This window comes from Carcharhinus amblyrhynchos, chromosome 9 (assembly GCF_965287045.1).
Source record: "Carcharhinus amblyrhynchos chromosome 9, sCarAmb.v2.hapA, whole genome shotgun sequence".
NCBI classification, from domain to species: domain Eukaryota; kingdom Metazoa; phylum Chordata; class Chondrichthyes; order Carcharhiniformes; family Carcharhinidae; genus Carcharhinus; species Carcharhinus amblyrhynchos.
The window spans coordinates 85,191,576-85,215,187 of record NC_137332.1 but is presented as its reverse complement, the minus strand read 5'-3'; the positions used below and the strand labels follow the sequence as shown (position 1 = coordinate 85,215,187).

General features: G+C 41.1%; 1 protein-coding gene across 3 annotated transcripts in view; it reads left to right on the top strand.

Annotated features, from left to right (window-relative positions):
* The window catches only part of ralgps2 (Ral GEF with PH domain and SH3 binding motif 2), a 359,688-nt gene that overhangs the window by 286,607 nt on the left and 49,469 nt on the right, over positions 1 to 23,612 (top strand). For 2 of the 3 annotated variants that reach the window (XM_080196004.1, XM_080196003.1), the window contains exons 15-16: positions 2,633 to 2,710; positions 8,430 to 8,535. In XM_080196004.1, coding sequence (XP_080052130.1) covers positions 2,633 to 2,710; positions 8,430 to 8,535 — 184 coding nt within the window. The remainder of the gene's footprint in view (positions 1 to 2,632; positions 2,711 to 8,429; positions 8,536 to 23,612) is intronic. The other variant, XM_080196005.1, reaches the window with a different exon arrangement.

Genomic DNA, 23,612 nt, shown 5'->3' with positions numbered 1-23,612 from the left:
GGCAAAAGTTCTTAGATTGTGGTCAGGAAAATTTTCTATCGCAGCATGTGTCCAGTTAACAAGAAAGGATGCACTTTTGGAATTGATCCTTGGAAATGAGGTCAGTCAAGTGTCAATTTTGGTGTGCAACGGACAATTTCAAAGTTTGCAGATAATATGAAACTTAGAAGTATTATAAACTTTGAGGAGGACGGTGTAGAACTTCAGAAGAACATAGACAAATTGGTGGAGTAATCAAATAGGTGGCAGATGGAGTTCCTTATGGGGAAGCATGATGTAATGCATTTTGTTAGGTAGAACATGGAGAAACAGTACAAAATAAGGGGTATAATTCCTAAGAGGTGCAGGAGCAAAGGGACCTAGTTGTATATGTGCGTAGATCATTTGAAGGTGGTAGGACAGGTGGAGAGAGTTAATAAAAGGGGCATAGAGTTCACGAGCAAGGAGGTTATGCTGAACTTGCACATAACACTAGTTATACCTCAGCTTGAGTATTGTGTACAGTTATGGTGCCACACTTTAAGAGGGTGCAGAAAAGATTGACAAGAATAGTTTCAGGAAAGAGAAACTTCAATGATGAGGATAGATTAGAGAAGTTTGTACTGTTCTTGGGGGGAAGTAGGCTAAGAGGAGATTTCAATCACAGAATACCTACATTGCAAAAGGAGGCCTTTCAAACCATTGAGGCTGCACCAACAACAATCCCACCTAATCCCCCTTACCCTGCGATCCCACATATTTATCCTGCTGATCCTCCTGACACCAAGGGTCAATTTAGCATGGCCAATTAACTTAACCTGCACATCTTTAGAGTGTCGACTGAAACCGGAGCACCCAGAGGAAACCCATGCAGACACAGGGAGAGTGTGCAAACTCCACACCAAGCACTGAATTGAACCCAGGTTCCAGGTGCTGTGAGGCAGTATGGGCAACAACCACTGTGCTACCATGCCGATATCAAAGACTTTCGGGTTATCATGACGAGAAACTTAACTAGACCAATCACATTAATATTGTAACTACAGGTCAGTTGGAATGTTGCGGTGAGCATCTCACCCTGACTCCCAAAATGTGTTCACCATCAAGGCACAAGTCAGGATTCTGGTGGAATTCTGTCCACTTGCCTGGATGACTGCAGTTGCCACAACGCTCAAGAAGCTCGAGGCCATTTATGAACAAAATTTGCTCAGCCTCCTATCCATCACCTTAAACATTAATTCCTTTCACCATTGGTGCACAGTGGCTGCATTGTGTATCATCTATAAGATGCCCAAGGCTCCCTTGACAGCACCTGCCAAACCCACAATCTCTAGAAGGATCAGGGCAGTAGGCCTATGGGAACACCATCACCGCAAGCTGTACACCATTCCAACTTGGAACAATGTCATTACTCCTTCATCATTGCTCAGTCAAAATCCTGGAACTCCCTCCTTAACAGCACTGTAGGAGTGCCTGAATCACATGAACTAAAGCAGTTCATGAAAGCAATAAACCTTCATCTTCTCATGGCTAATTAGGGATGATCAATGAAAGCTGGCCATTCAACATCTATGACAGGTTATATCCTATGAATAAATAATAAAAAATGCTTTTAATTTGAGTATTTTTCTGCTTGTTGCTCTGCACCAGGAATTAGGCTGTCACTTCTAAATGCTGATCAGATGGAACTTTTGGCGCCAGCAGAATTTGTACACAGTTTTAACCCATGTGCCTAGGTTACATTTGATCAAAGGGGAAAGGATAGTGCTGACCCTTCCACTGAAACAATCGTGTTCCTTAAATTGATATTTATCACAAAATCAAGGTAAGTTTCAAGACCAGATTCCAAAGAAAACTGCATGTCATTGTGTTCTTTTCAATGCTCACCAGCTTGTTTCCAGTATTATTTGACTGATGTTCACTACTTTAGAATGGTCTTTTAAGAGGGCTGAGTGGCAGTATATGTGCACACTAATCAGCAACTTTTTATGATAATAACTTTGGAAGGTTGCGCATGTACGCAATTGTACCATAAAGCAGTAGGATATGAACTGAATCTCTGAAAGTTACCCAATCAAATCTGGTGAAAAATGCCAAATGCATGTTTCAGGACCCTTGATGGAAAATTGGAATACACTGAGCCACTTGGTTGATTTTAAAAAAAAGCAACATGCTGCAGGTGCTGGAAATCTGAAATACAAGCAGAAAATGCTGGATTAACTGAGGAGATCTAGCAACATCTGTGGAGAGACAAACACAAGTTAACGTTTTGAGACTACTGACCCTTTCACAGAGCTGAAAAAGGGAAATGTGATGTATTAAGTACTGGGAGAGGGATGTGGGGCAAAATGGAAGGTCAGTAATAGGTTGGAGCAAAGGAGAGATTGCCAGAGATGTAATGGACATGAGACAGAAGTGTCTCCCCAGTGTAGATAGAGGAGAATGTATTGGGAACATCGAACCTGTCTACCTTCCACCCCTTTCACCCCACCCCCAGAATAAAATAGTGGCAAGTGGAGAAGAGCCTCACCTTAAGAATCTATAGATTATTTCAAATACTGGAGTGGTTTCTTGCAATTCAAATGTAGAGATTTTGAAAATTAAGGAATGTTTTGAACATTGCCACTATTTTCAAATTGAAAAAATTCTGCAGGACTCGGCTCTATTTTACTCTCTGTCCAGTGCCACGGGTTGGAAGGAATGGCTATCGAAGTCACATGAAGGCCACCAGGTAGTAATCTCTTTTATAAAGGAGTCAGATGGCGCCTCTCTCTTCCAAGGTGTATAATCAGGTGAAGGGGACAACACTAACCCAGATCATTGATTGCTTTCTATCTCAAATCACTTTACTAATGCGGAGGTGGTTTTAAAATTTGTGGTGTCTTCTTTCACTTTAACAATTTAATTCTGATCCCAAGGTTTTGATTGTATATGATTTGCCTCACATTCTGATTTATTTCTTGTGCTGAAAAGAATTATATGTTATTGTTAAGAGTACCAGCAATTGCTTCAGCAGTATAATAACTCAAAGGCATTTAATGCAGGTTATTGTAGATTCTACAATAATGAAACAAACAATATGAAATATAAGAAACATTTTCATGTAAAATTACTTGACTCAGATTTTGCATTGGTGCTGAATTAACAAAATCTTTATTTGATTGTACGGAGACAGAGATAACCTCCTTGCTCCCCCAGTTTGACACACATTTTCCAGTAGAGGTCACTGAATAAGGAACAGAAACTGATTCACTAAAACTACTTATTATTTATTATTGTAAGATTCAAAGCAGTACATGACCATTGACATGCATGAAGTGTCATTCAGTTACAGGCATTTGGTTTTTGATGCATTATTCAGTCTGGCTATCTTTAAAAGGATGATGGACAATCTGTTACAAGATTGGCCCCAACAGTGAGCATCATTGCGGGCGGGATATAAAATTTTTACTGCTCTCCAAATTTTCCTGTCCAGCCTGCAACAATGCCCGTCATTGGAGGTTGTGGAAAGTCCATGCAATGAGTGCAATTGGGTCATACAGACTGAGAAGATCCCAGCTTCAGTTCTTTGATTGTGTTGAGACAGCTGATCTTGGCAGGGGAGGTGTTCCAAATACTTTCTATACACCTAGCTAACGTTCTTCTCCTGGCCACTTTCCGGTGATTCCAACTAGAAAAAACATACACATGGGTTCAGGTGACAGGAATATAGGCTCGAAAAAGTGGTCTGAAAGTAGAATAATGTGGAGGCACCCACCAGCTTGGGTCATTTCAGCAAGCTACTTCAGAGCTCCATTGCCCACAAAATGGTATCCCAGCCAGGGTCTATGCCTTCAAGGAAGAATAAAACTGAATTGGAAAGGCAAACAAAATGCATTGTTCTGGAACTAATTCTTCTGTTACAGAATGTTCTTATAAGCCTTTCTCCTTTCTGAGCACATGAGGGCTTTAGGCAGTCTTCAGTCTGCAAGAGAGTCCTGGACCTGCAAATCCAGATCCTTTCTCTCATGCTTCTGTTTTCCATTGTTTACGACTATTTTGTTAACCTTTGTTATTTATTTATATAAAGAAGATTCTACTTTTAACAATGCATTCGACTATCATATTTATGGACTCAAGTTCTCACATTTTTGGCAATAAGGAAGAAATGGAAGGAAAAAAATGCAAAGTTTTTATTTATTCAGAATGGCAACACAAGGTTGCATACAGTGAGTGACTTTTTTTGTGAATTTATTCAATGGAATTTCAAGTTGGCAAAATCATGGCAAATGTTTGGAGTGAGGAGTGGGCAGAATATGTGAAGAGGATGCAGCACTTCACTGATACCTAATGCAGCAAGATGGGGCATTTAGTGAAAAAATGCAGAGGAAAGGCGAAAGCTGAATAAGAAAATTTTTAATTCAAAGAAGCCTCAATCAGCTGTGCACTGCATGGAAAGCTCGGGACAGGCAGAGAACCATACTTACAACATGTTTAATGTTAATGAGGCACGAGCAGAACCTATTTTTCCTACAGTCGTCAGTAGTGAGCAGATTAAGATGGAGGTAGACGCAAGAGCCTCTGCATCTGTAATTAGTAAGAAAACAAACAAATCGCTATGGGATTCTAACCAAGAGCCAACTCTTACTCCAGTAAAAACCAGTCTTCAGGCATACATTGGAGAGTCCATACCTTTGCTGGGAAAGGGGGGGTGGGGTTGAAGTCGTTAACGTGGCTAACAAGAACATAAAAACATAAGAAATAGGAGCAGGAGTAGGCCATCCAGCCCTTCGAGCCTGCCCCGCCATTCAATAAGATCATGGCGGATCTGTCATGTCTCAGTTCCACATTCCCGCCCTCTCCCCATAACCCTTAATCCCCTCGCTTATCAAAAACCCATCAACCCGCGTCTTAAAAATATTTAGCAAGGCAGCCTCCACCACCTCAACGGGCAGAGAATTCCAGAGATTCACCACCCTTTGAGTGAAGAAGTTCCTCCTCAACTCCGTTCTAAACCGCCCCCCCTTTATCTTGAGGCTGTGCCCCCTAGTCCTACTGTCCTTTCTGAGCGGGAAGAGCCTCTCCACCTCTATCCTATCCATCCCATTCATCATTTTATACGTCTCAATGAGATCTCCCCTCATTCTTCTAAACTCTAACAAGTACAAGCCTAGTTTATTCAGCCTCTCCTCATAGCTCAACCCCCTCAACTCCGGTATCAGCCTAGTAAACCTCCTCTGCACTCCCTCCAAGGCCAAAATATCCTTGCGTAAGTACGGCGACCAAAACTGCACACAGTACTCCAGCTGCAGCCTCACCAATGCCCTATACAGCCGCAGCAAGACCTCCCTACTTTTATATTCAATCCCCCTCGCTATGAAGGCCAGCATCCCATTAGCCTTCCTGACCACCTGCTGCACCTGCAAGCTGGATTTTTGCGACTCATGCACAAGGACCCCGAGGTCCCTCTGCACCGTCGCCTGCTGCAGTTTTCGCCCCGTAAGTAATAGTCCTTCCTACCATTATTCCTGCCAAAGTGGACCACCTCGCACTTGCCAACATTAAATTCCATTTGCCAGTTCCTGGCCCATTCGCCCAGCCTATCTAGATCCTTCTGCAGACTCTCCACACCCTCCGCGCAATTTGCCGTCCCTTGTGGCCAAAGGGAAGGGACCAAGTTTGCTAGGGCATAACTGTCTCAGCAAATGAGAAGGAAAACGGAGGAGTTGAAATGGCTGCAAAGCCTTGAAATCATTGAGCCTATTCAGTTTTCTTGTTGGGCAGCCCCAATCATTCATGTCCTTAAGTATGATGGTGCATATATTTGGCAACTATAAGCTCACCATTAGCCAGGTTTCCAAGTTGGATGCTTATTGTCCATTATCTCTGTTGAAAGATTTGTTTTCAACTTCTCTGGGAGGTAAGACATTTTCAGAAGTGGCCATGAGCCAGGCATATCAACAACTCTTACTAGAGGAAGATTCAAAGCAGCACATGACCATCAACATGCATGAAGTGTTGTTCAATTTCAGGCATTTGGTTTATAATGTATTACTCAGTCTAGCTATCTTCAAAAGGACAATGGACAATCTGTTACAAGGCATTCCTCATGTTGCAATCTACTTAGATTACATTTTTATTATTGGTAAGACTAGAAGGAGCTCCTCAGCAACTTGGGTCAAGTTTTAAAAAGGTTTTCAGAGGCGGGACTGCATTTTACCAATTAAGGAAGCTCTGGAGCCCGGGAATGTGACTGATTCAGGTTTTTTCTGTGTTTGATGGGAAGTTTCTGCCAGACCTGTCTACAGTGTTAGCTCCATTGTACCTACTCCTGCACAAAGAAACCAAATGGAAGTGGAAGTCTTCCCAGAAGGCTTTCAAAGATGTGAAAGCACTCCTGCAATTGACATAATCTGCCAGCCCATTTTAATCCAGACAGGGAACTTATTCTGTCGTGCAATACCTCACCCTACAGTGTGGGGTGATGCTTTCTTGTGTAATGGAGGGTAACTTCGAAAAACCAATTCGTTTTGCATTTAGGACATTGACAAAGGCTGAAGAAGGATATTCACAGTTGGACAAAGAAGGTCTAGCAATCGTTTTGGGCGGTGAAAAATTCCATCGTCTGATCACCACATATGTATTGACTACAAGCCTTTGATGAGCCTTTTCAGTGAGTCAAAACATATCCTTCCAATGACCTCAGCAGGAATATAGTGCTGGGTGCTTACATTGTCAGTGTATCAGTATAGCAATGTGTACATGGCAGGGAAGAACAATGCTAATGCAGATACGTTGAGTTGTCTCCTTTTACAGGATTTGCAACCAAGGTATTGTGGCCTTCCGAGCTATATCAAATTTTCACAACCAATGGGTTACCGGATTTGCTTGTTTCAGATAATGGCACTACATTCACAAGTGAGGTGTTTCAGAAATTAATGCAAATAGTTTGGCCAAGAGAGCTGTGCCAACTTAGAAGGAGGGATTGAAGAAAATAGCAGGTGATACTTTAACAGCAAAGCTTTCAAGATTTTTATCCCAGTGTCACATACAGGCCTCTCTCCTGTGGAATTGTTGTTAGGTAGAAAGCTGAAGTCTCATCTGGATCTGCTTTGTCCAGATCACAGAGTGAAACTGAGCAGGGCACAAAAGAAGCAGAAGGAGTGGCAGGACTTCCGTTCCAAAGCCAGACAAATAATCAGGTCTACATCAGAAACTTTGGTAGTAACCAGAGGTGTTTACCAGGAATAACCTTGAACCAACGTGGACCAGTATCTTGGGTTGTGATATTTCAAAATGGTAGAGTTATTCACAGATACCAAGACCATATTCGCTTGTAGTATGATTCCAAGTCAGGAAAGGTTTCAGAGTCAACAACACTTACTGATAATATGGCAGAAAATAATGCTGCTGTGGATGTTCACCAAGAAGTGATTCCTGTGTTTGCCAGTTGACTGTGCTGTGGGAGGGAAAGAGGCATGTTCATGTCCAGATTCTCAATCTACCTGTTCATCTACAATATCAGATTCACCATTAGAAGATTCACCAGTGGTATTACATTGGTCGCAACACAACCCGAAAGTTCCTGGTAGACTTTTATGTAGTTAAGACATTAATTTTGTTAAAAAGTTGATATTTAAGGAGGGAGAAGTGTTGGAGGGTATTCTTATAAGCCTTTCTCCTTCCTGAGCATGTGAGGACTTTGGGCATGACTTCAGTCTGCCAGAGTCCTCTAAATCCAGATCTGTTTGTGCTCCTGTTTTCTTTTGTTTACTTCTGTTTTGTTAAACTTCACTATTTATTTATATAAAGAAGACCCTTCTTGTAACAATGCATTTGCCTACCTTATTTATGGATTCAAGTTACTACATTTACTTTGTTTCTAAAAAATTCTAACTTCCAAACAGTCAAGCAGTCACATAGTTGTTTTCTGACATGGGCTCTGATTCATTTTTATTGAACTAAAATGTTCCATAAAGAGTCCTAGCAAATTTTAAAATATCTATTTCACATATAATAACAATTACCACACTTTTTGTTTCATAGGAAAATTAATAGCTTCTAATTAGTGGTGACCTAATAGTTCCGTTAGCTTTACTTTCAAAGGAAAATATTTTAAATTCCAGTGCTGTCCAAAGTCTTGTTTAAACACACAGCATACATTGAAGACTGAAAATATGACTTTCAAATTGGTAAGTATTCTTGAACAGACCAGAATGTCTCTGATTTACTGGGACAGGTGATGTAAAATGTCAATGGCTCAATTCAAAGACAAATTTTTCTGATTAAAAATGTCTTATGCTGTCAGCTGTGGAGGAAAGCAACACAGTACACTGAAATTTTCTTGATTTTACATATAATTAAGATGTGCAAATATGGATCTAGGTTCAAATTGGTTGAGTATCTTTAAACCACTAGGATTTGCTGCATCCCGGTATGGTTTATCACCTTGCCTTTATCTTTATTTTCAGTTCTGTGGAATCTGAAGAGCTGGCAGTGAACCTTTTCCCAGGCACTGTTACAATTCAAGGAGTTCTGAGAAGAAAGACACTACTGAAAGAAGGCAAAAAGCCTACGGTAGGGAATGATTTCAATGAAGTTGTTTGGTGGCAACAAAAGAGCAATACTGATTTGATTTATTATTGTCACATGTATCAGCATACAGTGAAAAGTAATGTTTCTTGTACACTATAAAGACAAAGCATACCATTCATGAAAAAGGAAAGGAGAGAGTGCAGAATGTAGTGTTACAGTCATAACTATGATATCGAGAAAGATCAGCTTAATGCAAGGTAGGTCCATTCAAAAGTCTCATGGCAGCAGGGAAGAAGCTGTTTTTGAGTTGGTTGGTACATGTCCTCAGACTTCTGTATCTTTTTCCCGACTGAAGAAGGTGGAAGAGAGTATGTCCAGGGTATGCGGTCCTTAATTACGCTGGTTGCTTTTCCGAGGCAACGGGTAGTGTCAATGGGTGGAAGATTGGTTTGAGTGATGGTCCCTTTGTAGTTTCTTGCAGTATTGGATAGTGCAGAGCCATAACAACCTGTGATACAACCAAAAAGAATGCTTTGACAAAGGGTCATCTAGACTGAACATGTCAGCTCTTTTCTCTCCTTATAGATGCTGCCAGACCTGCTATAATTTTCCAGCATTTTCTCTTTTGGTTTCAGATTCCAGCATCTGCAGTAATTTGCTTTTCTATGGTGTACCTTCAAAAGTTAGTGAGAGTGGATATACTAAATTTCCTTCTGAGAAAGTAGAGGTGTTGATGGACTTTCTTAACTGTAGTGTCAGCATGGGGGGACCAAGATAGGTTGTTAGTGATATGGACACCTAAAAACTTGAAGCTCTCGACCATTTCTATTTCGTCCCCATTGATGTAGACAGGGGCATGTCCTCCACTACGCTTTCTGAAGTCTATGAATATCTCCTTTGTTTTGTTGACATTGAGGAAGAAATTATTGTCATCTCACCGGTTCACAAGATTCTTTATCTCTTTCCTGTACTCCGTCTTGTCATTGTTTGAGATCCAACCCACCGCAGTGGCGTCATCAGCAAACTTGAAAATCGAGTTGGAGAGGAATTTGGCCACATTGGTGTATAAGGAGCAAAGTAAGGGATTGAGGACACAACCTTGAGAGGCACCTGTGTTATGGATGATCGTGGAGGAGGTGTTGTCGCCGATCCTTACTGATTGCGGTTTGTGGGTTAGGAAATTCGGGATCCAGTTGCAGAGGGAGCTCCAGGCCATGGAGTTTGGAGATAAGTTTGTAGGAGTAATGGCTTTGAAGGCTGAGCTGTAGTTGATAGTAGGAGTCTGAAATGGATGACACGTTATCTAATCACTGGTGACCTGATTTGTACAACAAAATATATGATCTAGTACAGGAGCTGCATTATATCTGGGTTATTTTCCTCTCTGTTTGGAGATTGTTAAAGCCAAGGTGTAAGTGCATCATTGATTAGAAATTCAATCTTGGACTCACTTATCCCTAAAGTAAAGCCATCATTGATGCAGGACAAGCCATTAAATAATTGTAAGACAAGGATGAATTTACTTTCGACATGGAAATTCAGGCGGTAAAGAAAGTCACTTTAGTATATCTAATTGGAAGAGGCTGATTGCAGATGTGATTATTAGTGATGTTATGATTTATATGTTGAATTTGTATTTGTTAGGGGCTTTTTATGTTGACAGATTAACATCTTTAAATAGTGTGGCATAACAGAGTCATCACTTTAATGTCCATATTAGGTAAAATAATGGAAATATCGATGTGAAAGTAACTGATAAGTGTCAGCCAACATGAAATCTGAAAAGGAAGGTGCAATATCTTTAACTATTTTGAAACAAATGGACTGAAAAACCTACAGTACTTAAATTTTGAAAAGCACTTGCCCAATTTCAAGGGCAGTTTTACAATGAAATAATCATAGAATCCCTACAATGCAGAAGAGGCCATTCAGCCCATCAAGTCTGCACTAACCACAATCCCACCCAGGCCCTATCCCCACAACCCCATTTACCCTAGCTAATCCCCCTGACAGGGGCAATATAGCATGGCCAATCAACCTAACCCACACATCTTTGGAAATATAATGAAGTATAATGAGGGACAAAGAAATGGCAGAGGAACAGAATGGATACTTTGTATCAGTTTTCACGGTGGAACATGTCAGAACTTCAAGAGTCAGGAGGCAGAGTAGATATAATGGCTATCCCTAAGGAGATGACGCTAGGGAAGCTGAAAGATCTGAAGATGGATAAATCACCCAGATCAGATGGACTATGCCCCAGGATTCTGAAGGAGATAGCTGAGGAGATTGTGGAGGTATTGGTGATGATCTTTCAGGAATCACTGGAGTCAGGGAAGATCCTGGAGAACTGGAAAAAGGTTACTGTAACACCCCTGTTTAAGAAGAAAGGGAGGCAGAAGATGGGAAATCATAGGCGAATTAGCCTAACCTCAATCATGGGCAAAATCTTGGAGTCCATTATTAAGGATAAAATTGCAGAATACTTGGAAATGCATGGTAAAATAGGGCTGAGTCAGCGCGGCTTCATCAAAGGAGGCCATGTCTGACAAATCTGTTATAATTCTTTGAGGAAGTAATGAAGAAATTAAACAAAGGAGAGCCAGTGATGTGATTTATTTGGATTTCCAGAAAGCCTTTGACAAGGTGCCTTACAGGAGGCTTCTAAATAAGCTAAGAGCCAATGGTGTTAGGGACAAGCTACTGGCATGGATAGAAGAATGGCGGACAGACAGAAGGTTTCCCTTTGTGCTTCAGATTTCCAAAGCCTTTCCCAATTTAGAAAATAGTGTATGCCTTTATTCTTCCAACCAAAGTGCATAATCTCACACTTTCTCACCTTGTATTCCATCTGCCATTTCTTTTCCCATTCTCCTATCCAAGTCATTCTGGAGGCTAAGGGGGGTCCTTTTCAGGATGGAAACCAGTGACTAATGATGTTCCACAGGGGTCAGTATTGGGTCCACAACTTTTCACTGTATACATTAATCATCTGGCAGATGGGACTGAGAGCACGGTTGCTAAATTTACAGATTTATACAAAGCTATGTAGAGGGACAGGTAATGTTGAGGAAATGGAGAGCCTGCAGAATGACTTGGATAGGAGAATGGAAATAAGAAATAAGAAATGGCAGATGGAATACAAGGTGAGAAAGTGTGAGATTATGCACTTTGGTTGGAAGAATAAAAGCATATACTATTTTCTAAATTGGGAAAGGCTTTGGAAATCTGAAGCACAAAGGGACTTGGGAATCCTGGTTCAGAGCTCTCTTAAGATTAACATGCGGTTAGGAAGGCAAATTCAATGTTAGCATTCATTTCTAGAGAGCTAGAATACAAGAGCGGGGATATACTGCTGAGGCTGTAGAAGGCTCTGGTCAGACCCCATTCGGAACATTGTGAGCAATTTTGGGCCCCATACCTAAGGAAGGCCTTGTAGGGGTCCAGAGGAAGTTCACAAGAATGGTCCCAGGAATGAAAGGTTTGTCATATAAGGAACGGTTGAAGAGACTGTGTCTATATTCGATGGAGTTTAGAAGGATGAGGGGGGATTTAATTGAAACTTACAGAATACTGAGAGGCCTAGATGGAGTGGATGTGAAAAGGCTGTTTCCACTAGTGGGAGAGACGACAACTCGAGGGCACATCCTCAGAGTGGTTGTGAGCAGTGAAGGGACGCCACTTTAAAACTGAGATGAGGAGGAATTTCTTCAGCCAGAGGGTGGTGAATCTGTGAAACTCATTATCACAGAGTGCTGTGGAGGCCAGGTGGCCAGGTTATTGAGCCTCTGTGAGACAGAGGCAGATAGGTTCTTGATTCCCATATTGATCAAGGATTACAGGAAGAAACCAGGAGAATGGGGATGAGAAACATATCAACCATGACTGAATTGAGGAGCAGACTTGATGGGCCAAATGGCCTAAGTCTGCTCATACATCTTATGGGCTTATAACATGCCCAAATAAGGTTGTGATGGGTTTCACTTCAATCATGCTGGGACCAGTGTCCTGGCAAATTGAATAATTAGGGCTGTCAATAGGGCTTTAAGCTAAATAATGTGGGGGAGGAGGGTTCAGTTACCTGGGAATTTAAAAGATTAAAGTAAGGAGAAGGTAGGAGTACAGGTTAATGATGAAGCTAATTGTTACCAGTTCATGAAAGGAAGGGAAAGAGCATGTAGTTACACCAGGAAAATGTACAAGAGTAAGGAGAATTAATAATACAACACATTTAAAGGCTTTGGGTGGGATTTTCTGGCCGCGCTCACTCCAAAGCCGGAAAATCTCGCCCAAAGTCAACGAATGTTTGCACCCTCCGCCTGTTATGATTCCAATGGCGAACAGGACGAGAAAATTCCACCCACAGTATTTGAATTTGTGCAGCATTTGGAATAAAATAAGTGAGTTAGCAGTGCAAATAGAGACAAAATGGCATAATTTGAATCATTACCAGGAGACAAGATCTGGGAGTTGTCTATTCAAGGGCACTTAATGTTTCCAAATAATAGATAGAAAGGAAAAGGTGGAGTCAGTTTGTTGGCAAAAGAAGGGATCATTGCTGTAGTGAGAAATTATATTGGCATTGGAGATCAAGATATGGAATCAATCTGGTAGAAATAAAAAATAACAAAGGAAAGAAGTACCTGGTGGGAGTAATCATAGGTCCCACTAATAGTAGTTTCACAGTAGGGCATAGTATAAACTAGGAAATACTGGAGATTGTAAGAAAGGTACAACATCGTCAATAATTTTAATATGCATATAGACTGGATTAATCAAATTGAACAAGGGTAATCACAAGAAAGAGTTCATAGGTTATATTAGAGCTTGTTTCCTGGATCAATATATTGTCAAACCAATCAGGGAGGAGGTTATTTTAAATTTTGTATTATATGAGAAAAAAATTAATTAATGATCTTGTTATAAAGGATCGTCCAGGGATGAGTGATCATTGCACATTTGAATTTCAAATTCAGTTTGAGGGCAATAAACTAGAGTATTAGGATTAAAGGCAGTCAATTTCCCAGGGCCTGATGGCCTACATCCTAAGATTTTAAAGGAAGTGGCAGCAGAGATATTAAAGGCATTGGTTACAATATTCCAAAATTCGGGGGATTCCAGAAAGATCTCAGTGGATTGGAAAAAGGCTAATGCAATGTTTCAGTTCAACAAGGGAGAAAGGCATCAAGTGGGAAACTATAGACCAGTTTGTTTAACTTCTATCGTTGGGAAATTATTGAAATCCATTATTATGGTCATAGTAATGGGACATTTGGAAAGTCAAAATGAAGCCATCAGAATCAGCATATTTCTATGGAGGGTAAATGGTGTTTGATTAATTTGCTAGAGTTCTTCAAAGATGTAACAAAGAAAGTGGATAATGGGGTTCTGTAGATATAGTGTGTCTGGATTTCCCGAACACATTTGATAAAGTGCTGTACGAAAGGTTGATACATGTGATAAGGTTCCATGGGATTGGGGGTAATATATTAACTTGGATAGAGGATTGGCTAACCAACAAAAAGCAGAGTGGGGATAATTTTTTTTTGTGTTGGCAAGCTGTAACTAATGGTGTTCCACAGGGTTCACTTCTCAGGCCCCAAATATTTCTAGCCTATGTTAGTGACCTGGTTGCAGGGATGGAATGTATTATAGCCACTTTGTAGATGACACTACAATGGGTGGGAAAACAAGTAGCGTTGAGAAAATAAGAAATTTACAAATGGATAGGGATAGGTCAGGTGAGTGGGCCAAAATTTAGCAGTTGAATTTGACATGGATAAATGTGATGATATCCACTTTGGTTGGAGGAATAAAAGTGCAACTTATCTAAATGGAGAGAAACTTCAAAATACTTTGGTGCAGAGGGAAGTACGTGCCCTCGTGCATAAATCACAGGAAGTTACTGTATAGGTTATGATAATTCTGTGCCTTTAAGGAATGTATTCATATCATGATTCTTGCGAGGGGTATGTTTGAAATTCAGCTCTGTTTACACTATGCTGATCTGTCCACAAAACAGGCAATTCGTATGCTCAGAATGCAGGCTAATGATTAAGAACATAAGAAATAGGAGCAGGAGTAGGCCATCTAGCCCCTCGAGCCTGCCCTGCCATTCAATAAGATCATGGCTGATCTGTCGTGGCTCAGTTCCACATTCCCGCCCTCTCCCCATAACCCTTAATCCCCTTGCCTATCAGAAACCTATCAACCCGCGTCTTAAAAATATTTAGCGAGACAGCCTCCACCACTTCAACGGGCAGAGAATTTCAGAGATTCACCACCCTTTGAGTGAAGAAGTTCCTCCTCAACTCCGTTCTAAACCGCCCCCCCTTTATCTTGAGGCTGTGCCCTCTAGTCTTACTGTCCTTTTTGAGCGGGAAGAGCCTCTCCACCTCTATCCTATCCATCCCATTCATCATCATATATGTCTCAATGAGATCTCCCCTCATTCTTCTAAACTCCAACGAGTACAAGCCTAGTTTATTCAGCCTCTCCTCATAGTTCAACCCCCTCAACTCCGGAATCAGCCTAGTAAACCTCCTCTGCACTCCCTCCAAGGCCAAAATATCCTTCCATAAGTGCGGCGACCAAAACTGCACACAGTACTCCAGCTGCGGCCTCACCAGTGCCCTATACAGCTGCAGCAAGACCTCCCTACTTTTATATTCAATCCCCCTCACTATGAAGGCCAGCATCCCATTTGCCTTCCTGACCACCTGCTGCACCTGCAGGCTGGGTTTTTGCGACTCATGCACAAGGACCCCGAGGTCCCTCTGCACCGAAGCATGCTGCAGTTTTTCGCCACGTAAGTAATAGTCCTTCCTACCATTATTCCTACCAAAGTGGACAACCTCACATTTGCCAACATTAAATTCCATTTGCCAGTTCCTGGCCCATTCGCCCAGCCTATCTAGATCCTTCTGCAGACTCTCCACACCCTCCGCACAATTTGCCGTTCCACCAATCTTGGTGTCATCAGCAAATTTCGACACCATACACTTGGTTCCCTCCTCCAGATCATCTACATAAATGGTAAATAGCTGAGGCTCCAGCACCGACCCCTGGGGCACTCCAATAGTCACCAACCGCCAATCCGAATAGCACCCATTGACCCCCACTCTCTGCCTCCTATTTGACAGCTAATCCTCTATCCACGCTAACACCCTACCCCCAACTCCATGCCCCCTGACCTTCTGTAATAACCTCTTGTGAGGCACCTTGTCAAACGCCTTCTGAAAATTTTAGCAAGGGATGTGTTTGTTTTAATTTAAGTTGATGCATTTTTATTTTGTTTTTCCCCTGGGGTTTCAGAGTAGAGTTTTGATTAGGTTGATTGACAGAGTCATATACTTAAGAGGAAGAACTAAACTTACAGGGAAAAGCAGGTACTCACTGCCAGGTTCTGAAAGTAAGAAGTCTCTCTCTCTCTCAGACATACACACATGTGTTGCTGACTGCTTTTGAAGAGGAGTTTAAGTTTATAAGAGGAATATTGCTTGAATTTGAACTAACAGAGATAAATTTGCAGTTAATAATTGTCATGTTTAAGTATTTCAGTTGGTAAAAGTTAAGCTAATTAATTTGTTGTAGTTAAACTGTATTGTTAAATAAAGTTTGTTTTGATAAAAGCTTCCTAGTATGTCAACAGAATCATACCTGGAGTGAAACACCTTATTCTCTCACTGCCCAAATAGAAAAACTGTTGGGATCTAGTCAGACTTCATAACGTACTTTGCGATTTCTGATCCATACTCAAACAAGATGCAGCAGTTAATAAGGAAGGCAAATGGAATTCGTTGGTAATGGAATAGAGTATAAAAGTAGGGAAGTGCTTTTCCAACTGTATAGGGCATTGGTGAGATCGTATCTGGAGTACTGTGCGCAGTTTTCATCCCCTTACTTGAGAAAGGATGTAAATGCATTAGAGGTGGTTCACATAAGGTCTATTAGATTGATTCCTGGGATGAAGGACTTGTCATATTAAGAAAGATTGAACGGTTTAGGCTTATATTCACTGGAGAATGAAAGATCTATTTGAGATATATAAGATGCTAAAGGAGATTGATGGTGTAGACGTAGAGTGGATATTTTACCTTGTAAGGCAGTCTAGAACAAGAAGTCATAGTTTTAAGCTAAATGGTGGCAGATTTAAAACAGAAATGAGGAGGAATTACTTCACTCAAAGGGTCATGAATCTGTGGGATTTGCAAACCAATTGCTGTGGACACCAGAACACTAAATAAAAAGGTAGATAGTTTTTTAATTAGTAGTGGGATGAAAGTTTTGGGGATTGGGCAGGAAGGCCTAGATGAGATCAACCATGATGGTATTGAATAGCAGAGCAGGCTCGAGGAGCTGAATTGTCTATTCGTGTTCTTATGTTCTTAAATTGGGGGAGCCTGCAATATGAATATGTTTCAAATTAATGTGATTTAATTGTTCTCAAATGGGTAAGTGGATTGGCTAGTAGATTTCTAAGATTTACAAGCCAGGCAGTTTCAAAAATCGACGCTTGGCTGTTCTGAAGTAGGTATCTCAGCTAGTATTAATGAGAACACTAGAAGCAATCTCCAAAAGTTTGGTAAAAGGAAGTTGATGAAACAGGATTGTCATTCCAGACTTCCTGAAGCTTATTGCTATCATCCCCATTCCTGTAGTGAGCCAGGTGATTTCTGTGGTCTGCCGCCCTTAGAGGATCCCAGCTGCTGGCTGAAGTCTAGAAAAATCCCCTCGCCATTGTCCAGGGATGCCATTTCCTAATGCCGCCTGAGATAATGATGTGTGTTTTAAGAGAAGTATTGGCTTCCATTCCTCCTGCAGGCAGACCATTTATATAAGATCTGGAAACTTGATTGCCTGGAACAGTTTGCAGTGCATATATGATGGTATTTGTCTGGATAACTTTACCCCAGTAATTGGCAAGATTCTAGTCGGCCATGCACTGTAGATAGCACAAGCTCACAGCATGCAGTTGATGGACCATCTTACTGCAGCAACCCCTCTTTTCTTCTCATTAACATTGACGTATTTATATTTAATCCCAATTTCAAAAACACACGGAGTTGATACGATCCAAGGAACATTGGCTGGAACAGTTTGGACACTTGCAACAGTGTGCCTCGGGTTACAGGTATACTGTTCCTAGACACCACCAACCTTTTCTAGTAAAGTAAAATCTACCAATGTTTCCTCAACTAGTTGAAGCAGCTTGAGGTCCTATTTTACAATGGATGGCAAACTTGAAACTGTGCATGGCTCTAAACCTCTAGATCAGGTTTGGACCTCCATCACAAACACATCAGTGATACTTTGACAACACCCTGTCTGGATTCCAGAGTGGATTAGGTTGTGAATGCTGTCATTTGCCTGAGGCTTGGGCATGACCCCAGCTGTATATCAGCCTTCCATGTTCAGTTTTCTGGCTGAGGCATTTCCTTTCTCGGACCTATAACTTCTCTGGTGAAAGACTATTTATGCTGAATGGAGTAGCCATGCCTGACATCGCTGGTGCATGTGGTTGTTGAGGGTAGTCTCATTGGAAGAGCCCAACCCTGTTAGAATTCCAACACTTGGAGTGTCCCTTGGATATGCTTGGTCATAAGGCTTTCTGTAAAGGGAGGACCAGCAAGGATTGGTTTTGTGTTCGCTGTGCAGCTGTTTGCCTGTCTCTTCAGCCTTAGGTATACATCCGTGCCCATGTCAACAGTCACCTCTCTGGTGGCTGGATCTTAGGAGTCCGGTCTTCCCCCATGATCCTGATGATGTTATCTTATCTGTCAGGGGTTTGTCACTTTTTAAATCACTCCATCTGGACATCTTCGCCTCTGTAGTGATGCAGTTTTCAGCTGCATGTCCTGATCAACCCAAACAAGGTATCCAGAAGGATAATGAGTTGAACAACTTCACCACAGGGACATGGAGACTCTGTTTGGCTTGTGGCTCCTCTCTACTCATTAAACCACTGCTGCATCAATAATCCTAGACTCACCTGACTCAGTGCTCCAAAAGCTCGTGCTACCAAATAAATCTGTTGGACTTTAACCTGGTGTTGTGAAACTTCTCACTGCATCAATGAAAGGTTACTGTTCTTCCTAAGAACTCATGCCAGGACTTCAGAGAGTGTCCGTGTATTTCTTTGAACATGCACACTTCTGTCCAGTACCTCCCAGTGAACATTCCAACACAGATGTTCCATCATGTTTACTGCCTGCTCCCTCTCATCGAGACCACTATGCGTTCTCAGTCCAGTCCTTAACCACCAGGTCGTTGGGCATCTCCGGTCTTCAGCCAAATCCATCCAGCTTCCTATCCTATGGCAGGTAAAATACCTTGTGACAGAATATTTCATCCATCCCCTGCTGCGTTAAAGGACGGCACACTGGAAATGACTTTCTGGTTACTACTTTGACTCTCAATTTCATTCTATGATGCTTGCACATCTGTTGAGCAGCAGGTCTTTCAGCTTTCCCTGCTGACAGCGCCAGTTCCAGTTCTTTCACTATCCACTCTATCTCAGTCAGACATCTTTCCATTTTGTCCACCCTGACTGGACGCCTGTGTGGTGGAATCTTGATTATGGCAAGATGTAATGTGTGATTTAATCACACAGACTGCATGAAGATAATAAAACAAGGTTTGTTTATTACACTAGTATCAAAGCAGTTTTAACCCTCAAGGGAAACTATAACTCTAAGAAACAGACTACTTACAGAGAATAACCACTGCCATAACAGGTAACAGAAGGTTGGCAGTAATTGTTTAATGGAAGAAACTATTTTGACTGTTCAAGTATGTAGCCAGGCATTTTTAACCACACAGGTGAGGGACTTGAATACAATGGTGCATTACCTGAGTGCTGCCAGCCGTAACAACTCTGTCTGGTCTCCAGACCGGAATCTGTGTCCCATTTGCTGCAGATCTGAACCAAAGCTCAGAGTCCAACTGGTTTCCCAACTCTTGAGAAAATATTTGCAGATAATTAACAATGTTGATGATCATGATTAGCTGCTAACACTGAATTCACTTATGGGATTGTTCTTTTTTATTAAAGATTCTATATCATTATTCATTCAGTCACCTGTTTGAGATTTTTCTGTTTGTACTAAAATGTGAAACTTGGAAACACTAATTATACATCAAGTTCTATGACTGACTTGAGAGCATCTCCTGCATAACAGTAATTAGTCATGGGTTCATGACACTTCCGTGTATTTTACCTGTTTACAGATGAAATCCACTTAAATGGCACACAAAACAGGAGGAATCCTTTCTATGTGTACTCAGATGTCATATGTCACTTCCAATAATTTAAAAAGCATATTGCATGGTGAAATACTTCAAACTCAAATTGAATTTTCCCTACTTACTGGAGAATAAAGGGTTTGCTCGTCAATGCTGTTTGGTATTTAAATACCATATTGTGGTATTCACAAATGGAAACCTTTTTGACACCTTTTAGTTTTTTCAACATTAGTCTCAAGATTTTCACACAACTTTTTGGAGTATCACATAGTGTGATGCAAGTTATTTGTCTGTCTTCATGTAGCCCACTCTACCCTTCTTTACCTCATCTTGGAAAGGATGGAGGTTGAAGACTTCAAAATAACTTTGTGCAACAGCTGAAAATCACCCATAAACGTGTAATAGTCTGAGCTGAATAAGGATCCAGGAACAATTAATAGATGTCTCATTTTTATTTGTAAGTTTAAGAAGCTAATGATCAAAAAGATTTCCACTCACACACAGCTATAAAATAAGGTCATGTTGTACTGACCAAAGCAGGGTTGTTGATCATTGCTTGGGAATAGAATGTTTTGCCACTTCTGCCACTTGCTGTTAGCATCAAATGCCCAAACCATTCCCATACATGTAGTGCACTAGTTGTTTAAAAAGTAGACCTTGAAAGATGTGAAATTTTCTGCATCTCAGAACAAGTAACCGTGTGACCTTCCTCAGATCCTCAACTGCTGTTGGAATTAAAGAAGTGGTCGGCAGTATCATTCCTATTCTCAGATTGCCCTGTCTATTTAAATCTTTTTGAACACCTTTTGTAATGCAATTTTGCCTAACAATTCCAATTTAGTAATTTTTTTTATTCCGGTGAAGTGTCCAACATTGAGTTTAATCAAGATCTCCAGATTCTGCCAATAGTGAGGGAATGAAAACAGTCCAGATACTTGATTACAATCATTAACAGCAAAGCAGCTCCTTGTAGTCCAACTTGAAACCATTTGGCAACTGATTTTAAACATCAGAAAATCAGGTTATGAGACTGCAGGCATTCAGTCTGCATCCTCTCTTGGGAATTATGCAATAGTTGTTTAGTGGTTTAACAGGAGATTAATGAAATTGTACCAAATCAGTTGACAATATGAAAAGTTTCAGGCCTTGCAAATATGAACTGTTTGAAAGTAGCTTTTATAGAATCCAGCTGCACAACATATCAATCAAATGTGACATACTTTTGGAAACCTGTCTCTGAATCCCCAGAGTGGCTGATGTTCTAGTTCCAGATGACACAGCAAAATGTGGGAGCAGGAGAATAGTGAAATGGAAAGAAAAGTTGTCTGTTCTGGCCAATGAAAATAGGCAAATATATATGCAGAAAATAACAGGTTACCTCTTTGTTACCTAAATGGTATAGGGGACAGAGTTGGAAAAAAAGACCAGCAGAAAACTAATTTATAAAAATAGTTGTACTTTGCGAATTGATATTAATTGTATCCTTCAGTCCCATGAAGTTCTTGTGTCAGTGGGCCATGAATTGTAGCCAGCAGCATAAATTCATTGCCCACCAGAATTGCAACAGTTTCATTGAAATCTTCATTGAAATCTTTTTTGGCTGGAGTACTTGGAGCCTTCAGTGAAAGAGTCCCCGAAGACCCCAGTGTGTCACAACTCCAATGGACTCAGGGAGGCCTTACCCCCTTTTTTACGCACTGGCTACTGGAAAACAGGTTTAGAAGGCCAAGTGGGGCAAATGGAATGAAGGGTGGAGGGGGAGGAGTTCATAGGTGGGGTGGAAGGAGATGGAAGGTGTCCCATGTGGTGCTTGGTCTGGATATTTAAATTGAACTTTGTCTTTATTTCTTCAAACTCTTTCAGAATAACTATTAGTGAAAAGCTGGCGAACAATCTGAAGTTAGTGATTTAAATCGCTTTGTGGATGGTTCCCAGTGGTGGTGTTCTGAGGCAGTTCGCGCTTCTGGACAATTACCACATAAACCCTTACCTGGGAATTTGGGACATCTCCAAATCCAACCCTAGAGTGTCAGGAAGTTATGGGATGACGTTTACACTTCAGTCTCATGTACTTCTCGCCCTATAAAATTTAACCAGATTCAGCAGCTTCAATAGGCTTCATTTCTGACTTTTACATTATGGAGACCAAGGTTGTGTTGCATCACTATTTAAATTGTTTCTTTACACCGAGATTTAGGCTCCAAATTATAACTATCTCTTGGGAGAGTTTAAAACCTTAATTGCCCCTTGTTTCATTTGCAGAATAATAATTTACAATACATTGTTCAATCCACAGAGCACAGAGCTCCCAAGATCAGTCCTGAATTTCCTATAGATGTGATCTATTGATTGCAAAACTTAACTCTGCAAGGGCTGAACTTGAGCAACTTTTTATTTTGCAGAATTGTGTCTCAGAGCAATCGCCATTGTCCAACCAAGAATTTGTATAAGCGATGTACACCCAGACCATTGCAAATGTCAGAATTTTGGTCATTTCTTCTTGGCATTTATGGGAAAGTGCTTATCTGCAACTTCTATGCATCTCTACATAAAACACATTGAGAACAAAGCATATTTTGTTTGTATTTGTATTTGGGGCACTGGTCAAATATGCTGCTAGATTGCTATCAGTTCAAACAGGCAAGCTTTGAGCCATAAACTTGCAATAATTTTGTTTTGACATGTACTTACTAGTGCTTGAGTGTGCAAAAAGTTGTTCATAGGCCATAATTAACCTAGACCAACAATTGTAGGCTCCTCAGTGGATTTTTATGAATTTCAGTATTGTTGTCTCAATGGTAAATCATGTTACCAAACTCTTTTGCAGTGCACAGCTTGAAATATATGCAAATTTGTGAAACCTTTTGTTTACATTTTCTAGGTGGCATCTCGTGTTGTATCAAAATGAATCACAAAAACTTGGACTGTAGCTAATTCTCCCTAAAGTTAGTTAATTGCTGAGTACCTACCTTATCAATAGAAAAGAGTAGACTTAAGAGAAAAAACACTCAGCCAGGTGCCTGTCTCTGGGTGAATAAACCCGCCTGAGATAATGAGATATTGCCAGACCCTACGCGACAAATGCAGAATGAGACTGGATTGGCTGGTACAGTCGAGAATCTACAAGAAAAAGTTGAAGAGAAAGTAACCTAGCACAGCAGTTAGAACTGCTGCCTCACAGAGGCAGGGACTCATGTTTGATCCATGCCTTGGGTGACTGAGTGGAGGTTGCACATTCTCCCCATGTCCGCATGGATTTCCTCCAGGTGCTCCGGTTTTCTCCCACATGCCAAAAATGTGTAGGTTAGGTGGATTGGCCATTCTGAATTGCTCCTTAATGCCTCAAGATGTGTAGGTTAGGTGGATTGACATGGTAACTGCGCAGAGTTGCAGGGATAGGATGGCAGGAGTTGGGCCTGGGTAAAATATTCTTTTGGAGAGTCAGTGCAGCCTCAGTGGCCTGAATAGCCTCCTTCTGCACTGTAGTGATTCCGTGGTTTTGGAAGCAAATGCTGTGATTTTGCCTTTAAGGAAAAATGGAACTTAAGGAAAAAGACAATAGCTGCAGGGTTTGTTGAAGAGAGAAAGCAAAGAGAACACAGCAGTGTTTTTGGTGAAAAGGGAAAAATACCTTAAGGAGCTTCAGGACCTGTTGCGGAAGCATGAGAAAAAGAAGAGGCTGAGATTGCCAGGCTCCTGATCGGAGCGGAGCCTGCAAGGGGAGGTGTCTGAGTAGTGGTCCCTACAATGAGGAACTCCGGGCAACAAAATTTTTGAAAGAGGAGAAGAGCTCCATCTGCTTAAAAGAATTGAAAAATGTTTTTAAGAAGGCCCCATGGATCAAGCCTGCAGTGAAATTGACAGAAACGGGCATA